Here is a 9,285-nt window from a genome sequence, read left to right as displayed (position 1 = left end):
CCCCGCAGTCAGTGCCCGGCGTCCGCTCCATACTCCCCGCAGTCACTGCCCGGCGCCCGCATACTCCCACTCACCGCTCACACAGGGTTAAAATGCCAGTGGTAACGGACCGCGCTATGCCGCGGATAACGTTACCGCTGCTATTAAACCTGTGTGTCCCCAACTTTTTACTATTGACGCTGCCTATGCAGCGTCAATAGTAAAAAGATCTAATGTTAAAAATAATAAAAAACAAAAAACCTATAATTCTCACCCTCCGTAGTCCAATGATGCGCTCGCGCCGGCTGCCATCTTGCGTTACCAGAGATGCTTTGCGAAATTACCCAGAAGACTTAGCGGTCTCGCGAGACCGCTAAGTCATCTGGGTAATTTCGCAGTGCATCCTGGGAATGGAAGATGGCGGCAGCCGCGCGCATAGGGACAGCTTCGCTGGATCCCAGGGGGTGAGTATATAACTATTTTTTTGTTTTAATTATCTTTTTTTAACACTGATATGTGCCCACACTGCTATATACTACGTGGGCAGTGTTATATACTGCATGGGCTGCGTTATATACAGCGTGGCTGCTATATACTACTTGGCCAGTGTTATATACTGCGTAAGCAGTGTTATATATCACGTGGGCAGTGTTATATACCACGTGGGCTGCATTATATACCGCGTGGGCAGTGTTATATACCGCGTGGGCAGTGTGATATACCGCGTGGGCTGCGTTATATACCGCGTGGGCTGCGTTATATACCGCGTGGGCAGTGTTATATACCCCGTGGGCTGCATTATATACCCCGTGGGCTGCGTTATATACCCCGTGGGCTGCGTTATATACCCCGTGGGCTGCGTTATATACTACTTGGCCAGTGTTATATACCGCGTAGACAGTGTTATATACCGCGTGGGCTGCGTTATATACGTGGGCTGCGTTATATACTGCGTGGGCTGCGTTATATACCGCGTGGGCTGCGTTATATACCGTGTGGGCTACTATATACTACTTGGCCAGTGTTGTATACTGCGTGGACAGTGTTATATACCGCGTGGGCAGTGTTATATACCATGTGGGCAGTGTTATATACCGCGTGGGCAGTGTTATATACCGCGTGGGCTGCGTTATATACCGCGTAGCTGCTATATACCGCGTGGCTGCTATATACTACGTGGCCAGTGTTAGATACTATGTGGGCTGTGTTATGTACTGCGTGGCCTGTGTTATATATTACGTGGCCACTGTTATATACTGCATGGCCTGTGTTATATACTACGTCGCCTGTGTTATATACTGTGTGGATGCTATATACTGCGTGGGCTGTGTTATATACTATTTGGCCTGTGTTATATAGTACGTGGCCACTGTTATATATTGCGTGGCCTGTATTAACGCATCGGGTATTCTACAATATGTATGTATGTATGTATATAGCAGCCACATAGTATATAGCACAGGCCACATACTATTTGTCTGCTATATACTACATGGATCCTATATACTACGTGCTATATACATACATGCATATTCTAGAATACCCGATGCGTTAGAATCGGGCCACCATCTAGTATATATATATATATATATATATATATATATATATATGTGTGTGTGTGTGTGTGTGTGTGTGTGTGTGTGTGTGTGTGTGTGTGTGTGTGTGTGTGTGTGTGTGTGTGTGTGTGTGTGTGTGTGTGTGTGTGGTGTATATATATATATATATATATATATATATATATATATATATATATATATATATATATATATATATATATATATATATATATATATGTGTTAGTGTGTGTGGTGTGTGTGTGGTGTATATATACTGCATACGTGTGTGTCTGCGTGTGTGTGTGTATGTATGTGTATGTATGTGTGAGTATGTGTGCACATGTGTATGTATGTGTATACTGTGTGTGTGTGTGTGTAGTATATATGTGCGTGGTGTGTGTGTGTGTGGTGTATATATACTGTATGTGTGTGGTGTATATGTGTGTGTATATATGTTACCATCCACCTCTGGTGTCTCCCCTTTTCCTCATAGTTTGTAAGCTTGCGAGCAGGGCCCTCATTCCTCCTGGTATCTATTTTGAACTGTGATTTCTGTTATGCTGTAATGTCTATTGTCTGTACAAGTCCCCTCTATAAGTTGTAAAGCGCTGCGGAATATGTTGGCGCTATATAAGTAAAAATTATTATTATTATTATGATGTGTGTGTGTGTGTGTGTGTGTGTGTGTGTGTGTGTGTGTGTGTGTGTGTGTGTGTGTGGAGTATATATGTGTGGGGTGTATATATACAGTATATGTGTGTGGTGCATCCCTTGTTCACGTCTAGACACAGGAGGCAGACCGGGCCTATGTGACCATGTGCTTCATATGCAGCATTTGTCAGTTGCTGCTAATAATGAGACCCTACTTGTGTCCCCCTCAGCCAGCCGTGCTCATATATAATGGGAATCACACTTGAGCGACAGCCGGGGCACTGAAATCTGCTAACTCCCACTTTATGATAAAACAAAGGAAGATCAATCTCTGAGGAGCTTGCATGTGTTTTTCCACTTTCTTCTTCAGAACCAAAGTATTTTGATTTTGTTCAATTGTTTTAGTCACTTCTGGCACACAGTAAAATAATGATGATAAACCGTTATGAATGCGGCAAAAATAAATAAATAGAAACCATGAATCACTCTGTAATGGGATCTTTGTGTTGAACGTTAGTCCAGTGATCTCACGTCTAAAACCACAAGATCCAGTAAAAAAAAAAAAAAAAGAAAAAAATATTATATAATGATGTGAATAAAAAAAACAAACATTAAAATAACACACTCTGGAATACATAAAGCTGCTTAGAAAAAGCTTCCATTAAATATATCTATATATCTATCTATCTATCTATCTATCTATCTATCTATCTATCTATATATATATATATATATAGTAATGCAGACTTAATAAATTAAATAGTACATGTTTATAAAATCACCAAATTACCCCCCAAAAGTGAAATGGATGAGATTTCTTCTATTTTATGTAAATGTGAAATACAGCAGAAGCTGATAACAGTCGTGTATCCAGGGGGCAGCTGAGGTGGTCGGGGTGGATATGAAGTGGGCACACGTGAACCTGCTGCGCACTGGACATGTGAACACGTCGGAGGTGTAGGCTTTATTGCACATAGGACGCTGGCGATTCCTGGACCCTCCAGCAGTTACCTGTCTCCCTGTGCAGCTTGTGCACATCTTGTAGCTCCACGCCGAGGTCCTTCATCTCGCCTCTGAGTACACGGCTTTCCTTCTCCTTTTGATACATTTTTTTCTCTGCGTCCTGGATCCTCTCTTCCAGTTTCTTGACCACGCTGTCAAGGTGCTCTGCCTCCGACGCCTTTTCTTTGATACTGTTTCTTGCCTGCAGGAGATCGGCTTCCGATTTGCGCAGAAGGTCATCTCTTTTGCTTATTGCCTGTGAAGATAAAACATACAAAAAAATGAAACTGCAGCTACTAACAGTAAAACACTATACAGAAGTTAGAACATGTATGTGTGACAGACAGGAAAAAACGCTCTCATTTATACTACAGCATCCGAAAATACAGTCCCACTACAGAAACGGAAATGTGTCATGGCGACAAGTACATAATCATAAATAATATGGAACCAATTGTATGCTGACCTGAATAAGAGAGGCATCACCGTATGATTCTGTAATATATATATGTATATAGTAGAGGGAGGCAATACATAACACGGATACACTGAGACGCATAATGTACTTGTGTATATTGTCACTGTAGACAGTGGCTGGAGACCACACACAAGGAACATATATCTGTGTGTGCAGATAGCACCCGGGTTTGGATAGATACGCCTCATATAACTGAGCACACATGGTCTTCTACTACTGTACTATATTTTGAGCTACAAATCGTTCCCTCGAGGATGCAGGAGGGGCTGGCTGCCTATTTGTCCATGTGTACTCTCAGGTGCCCCAATGTATGCAGCAAGTCCACTATTCGTTATAGAAGCAAGCTAGACTGAGGACATAACCAAAGCAGATAAACAATCTTACTATGCAGTCACTAAAATAGTCATAATAACAGATTTTTTTTCCTTAGACACTGGCACAGCGCAAACTGCATTTTCCTGTACAATCCAACAAATGGCATACTGACACATACAGATGCATGCAGTACTGTCACATACTTATGCATACTGGCATATATAGTACTGGCACATTACTGACACATACTGGCACATACTGATACATACTGGTACATACTGGCACAAACCGACGCATACTGGCACACACAGATGCATACTGACACATACTGATGCATACAGTACTGGCACATACTTATGCATACTGGCATATATAGTACTGGCACATTACTGACACATAATGGCAATACTGATTCATGCTGGCACATACGGATACATACTAATGCATACTGGTACATACCGATGCATACTAGCACACATAGATGCATACTGAAACATACTGATGCATACAGTACTGGCACATACTGACACGTACAGTACTGGCACATACTGACGCATACAGTACTGGCACATACTGACACATACAGTGCTGGCACATACTAATGCATAATGGTACATACGATACTGACACACCCTGACGCATACTGGCACATACACTACTGGCACATACTGACGCAAACTGGCACATATCGTACTGACACATACTGGCACAAACAGTACTGACACATACTGATGCATACTGCCACAGACAGTATTGGCACATGCTGATGCATACTGGCACATACCATACTGATGCATACTGGCACATACAGTACTGGCACATACCATACTGATGCATACTGGCACATACAGTACTGGCACATACCGTACTGATACATACTGATGCTTACTGGCACATACCATACTGGCACATACAGTACTGGCACATACCGTACTGATGCATACTGGCACAAACCGATGCATACTGGCACATAAAATACTGGCACATACCGTACTGACACATACTGATGCATACTGACACATACAGCAGTGGCACATACTGATACATACTGACACATACAGTACTGGCACCTACCATACTGACACATACTGGCACATTAAATACTGGCACACACAGATGCATACTGGTACACAAAGTCCTGGCACATACTGATGCATACTGGCACAAACTGGCCAGATATAGGCTGAAAGAACCATTGTTTTTTGCTTCCGTCTGGTGTACAGCGGGCATATAGCAACACTACAGTATATGTCAGGTAAAGCTGCCAACGTATACTGTAGGCTAAGTACACAGACGCAGTGCGCACCTACTCTTATCATACTGCTATTCATGACCGCAAGTAGGTGTGGCTGTCAGCCATGTGCAGCAGCAGTAACATGGGATCCCAGGCTTAAAGAGTAGCTGTTACTTTAATTCTTATTTCATAAATCAATAGCACATGTGAAAATAAACCATGTAATATATCTTATCAAAGAAATCTACTACTTTCTCTGCGAAAATTGATCAGTTATTATCAAAATTCTCAATTCTGAGGTGAAATCTGTATTCAGCGAAGACGGACTGTTACATCACTGAGATAGGAGATGGTGACTGCTACTGATAATGTTCTATGTAGATGAGGAAGGAGGAGCCATAGACAGAGCTCCTCCCTCCTCATCTACATAGAATGTTATCTGTAGCAGCCGCCATCTCCTATCTCAGTGATGTAACAGTCCGTCTTCGCTGAATACAGATTTCACCTCAGAATTGAGAATTTTGATAATAACTGATGAATTTTCGCAGAGAAAGCAGTAAATTTCTCTGATAACATACATTACATAGTTGTTTATTTTCACATGTGCTTTTGATTTATGAAAGAAAAAATAAAATGACAGTTACTCTTTAAATGGAGGCTAACCCTAGAAAAAGAAAAAAAGTATATACACCTGTCAACCTGTCAGATCATTTTCCTAAAATAAAAATCAGTCAGAGGTCTACAATTTAAAGCAGAGCTCACACTGCTCAGGGTCAATTTGGGGTGAGGGTTGATTTTACTAGTCACCTTCACCAAACTGGGCACAAGTGTATATTTCTATCATAGAAGGCTACCAGGGGATATGTGGATTTGTGAAGACAGCAGCATCCTGGATATACACACAGACCTCACCTCCAGCATGTATTCCAGCAAAAGACAATCCCACAAAAGAAAAATCTGAAACTTGGTTCAGATTGCAAACTGCATATCACGGGGTCTGAAAATGAATGAAGGAATGAAAATTGCAGACTAAAGTTAGTGGTTACATTTAGCAAATTGTCTCTTCAGAGAGGAAGAGGACTAGAACTCTAGTGCCACCTATAGGAAGGAGCAATCCTAGTAGTCAATGTCGACCCCTTAACGAGCAGAAACTCAATTTACAGACACTGTGTTTCGGGGTACTGCCCCTCAGCAGTGCAAAGTGTGAGATCTGGTTTGGCTGTGTGAGAGGTATCTGACCGGGATCCAAGGGGTATCGTTTCTCTCTGCGGAGAGTGACCAAATTGATCAAAATGGCGAATGTGGTACATAAACTTGGCATAAAATAAACAAAATGCTCTTTACTCTTATCTTTAATGGGTTTTGCAAATTTATAAAAAGGTGCATAATCCTAGAAGATTTCTCATGTTAGTCTTCAAGTGCAATAAAGTAAAAAAAAATCCACCAGAAGCCTTACACCAGGCAGAGACTGGAGTGAAATGCACCAAAAAAATAGTAACATTTGAAAAAGTCCCATCTCGTGAATCAATCTAATACATGCAGAAAAGCAAAGTTGTTGAGGAAAAATAAAAAAATAAGACAACTTTAAAAAAATGAGGGAAACTTTCTACAAAATAAGCCGTTAAAAGAAAGGAAATTACACTAGAAAAATGGAGAACCAACAGCACTGACACCGATGCATCAAAGTGTTTATGGAAAATACTCAGAGAAAATTGCTATTTTTTTGTGCAACGCGAAGTGGTACAAAAAACTTGTGACTTTTGGCGTATTTACGCCGCTTTCAGCCAGCTCTGACAAAGAAGGTGGAGCTGGGGAGAAGATGGAACATGCCAATGGTCTGCTCAACAAATTCATCAAAAGTGGTGGTGTATATTACGCTTCAGTCCCCGACTGGAGTAACATTTCTGGCGAGGAGCAGCACACTACTGGCAAGATGCGCCAAATTCCTTAAGTGGCGAGCGGCTCTAATTTGTATAGGTGAAAATCAATGCAAAAAAAGCTGAAAAAAAATGTAACAAGTAGCAGATTTAAAACTGCTTCAAATCTGCAAGGAAAATATTACGCAGCATGTGCGAAAGATTTCGGAAATTTCATTCATTTTGCTGGGACAGTAAAACGCTGCTTTTTTTCCGTGGGCATAAAAAACACGGCAAAAATTCAACATAAAAATGAGTCCTAAAGGTGCGATTATTATACGGGCTATTTCCCCTACAAGGCTATGTGCTCAGTTTACACTGTCCTTTTGGTCCCACAAACTCCCTTTAGCAGTATAAGTAAATAAATGAATTAGTTAATATAATTCAATTGTGCAAAAAAAGTTATAATACGAGACTAAAAGCAGACAAGAACTTTAGAAAAAGTCATCAACAAAGGATATAAAAATTTGCAGCAGCTACATAATTCCAGCTTGCTTCAGTAATTACTCAAATACATTTTTTTTCCCTACTTGCCATGTTGAATACTGAACAAGTAAAATTTCATTTTAGGAATCACTCAAAATGTTTTCTTTTTAATTCTTTTCTCCGGGCTGTAATTAGTTTAATCTGCTTTGCTTTATTGTAATATTTCATTGGCGTAGGTTTCAAATCAATTAATATTTTGTACTCATCGTGACGGACTGGTATTTATTGGCTTGTTGCCACACCTTGATTCTCTATCACATTCAATCATGGCTCTTTTAATCTGAATATTTAGTACTCTTTCATGTCTTAATTACAGCAAATTGCACACAGTTGGCACCATTTCTTGAAATTAATCCCAGAGTACTTTGTTTCTGTCAAGCAGTCAAAGCCCTGGAGAATAATAGTAAATGTTATTGCAGATCTAAATTTAAACGACTGTCTATGTATTTAACACAAGCCTTTAATTATTCGTGAAATTCGTTTTTTTTTCGGTTCAAATGTTAAACATCCTTCATTGAAGAAGTTAAATTGCTGTAGACAGCAAATAAAATAAGTATATATCTTGTCCAAATATTAAAGAATAATGCAATTAACTTTCTCCCTGTCCCATTCACATTATCATTACCATTATCACTATTATTGTTGTGGTTATTGCTATTGCTGAGGTTCATGGTTATTCAGGTCAAAGATATATGAGAAATTCTGCTTCTCAGCTCACACTCTAAAAAACATGAAAATGCAATAAGAATTTTGGAAATATATAGAATTTCTTTGTTGCATATTTAACGGTGCAGATGCAGTTAGTGCAGATCGATGCGCTGGTTCCATATCGGCCATTAAAGGAGTTCTCCGATGAAAGCAAGTAATGAATAGGTGATAACTTATCCATACTGAGGGTTTGACAATTGGGAGTTTTGATCCTCAAAAAGGGACATTTATGCCTATTAGATAAGAGCAGCAGTGCACAAGTAATAAGTAGTGGGAGTCGAATATACGATCTGTCGTTCCATTCTAATGGAGATAATAGTGCGCTGTTCTGCCAATCAGTGCGGATCCCAGAGGTCGGACCCTCACTAAACTATAAGTGATCACCAAACAAGCCTTTTCATTTCTACGCTAGACTGTTCCATAGTTCCGCCTCCTGTGGCTGGTGTCTAGATAAAGTTATTGAAAGTCTAAGATGAGAGTTACCTGTATAAGACCTTCCCTTCAAAAAAAATCCTGATCCTCCCTGGCGGAGTACAAGGATTAAGTCCATTGTTGTTCAAACCAAGCACAGGCGCTTAGTGCACCCTTGGCATGGCCAAGCTGTACAGTGCACCCTTGGCGTGGCAACGCATTACAGTGCACCCTTGGCATGGCAAAACAGTACAGTGCACTCTTGATATGGCAAAACAGTACAGTGCACCATTGGTGTGGCCAAGCAGTACAGTGCACCATTGGCATGGCCAAGCAGGACAGTGCACCCTTGGCATGGCCAAGCAGTACAGTGCAACCTAGGCATGGCCAAGCAGTGCAGTGCACCCTTATCATGGCCAAGCAGTACAGTGCTTCCTTGGCATGGTCAAAGAGTACAGTGCACCCTTGGCATGGCCAAGCTGTACAGTGCACCATTGGCGTGGCCAAGCAGTACAGTGCACCATTGTCATGGCCAAGCAGTACAGTGCT

General features: G+C 41.0%; 1 protein-coding gene across 3 annotated transcripts in view; it reads right to left on the bottom strand.

Moving 5' to 3' along the window:
• Positions 1 to 9,285, bottom strand: part of LOC143782813 (uncharacterized) — a 634,917-nt gene that overhangs the window by 448,751 nt on the left and 176,881 nt on the right. For all 3 annotated transcript variants that reach the window (XM_077270687.1, XM_077270690.1, XM_077270689.1), the window contains exon 12: positions 3,198 to 3,444. In XM_077270687.1, the coding sequence (XP_077126802.1) occupies positions 3,198 to 3,444 (247 nt within the window). The remainder of the gene's footprint in view (positions 1 to 3,197; positions 3,445 to 9,285) is intronic.

Source organism: Ranitomeya variabilis, chromosome 6, assembly GCF_051348905.1.
Source record: "Ranitomeya variabilis isolate aRanVar5 chromosome 6, aRanVar5.hap1, whole genome shotgun sequence".
Taxonomy (NCBI): domain Eukaryota; kingdom Metazoa; phylum Chordata; class Amphibia; order Anura; family Dendrobatidae; genus Ranitomeya; species Ranitomeya variabilis.
Note: the sequence above shows the minus strand (reverse complement) of the source record. Positions and strands in the feature narration are given on the sequence as shown.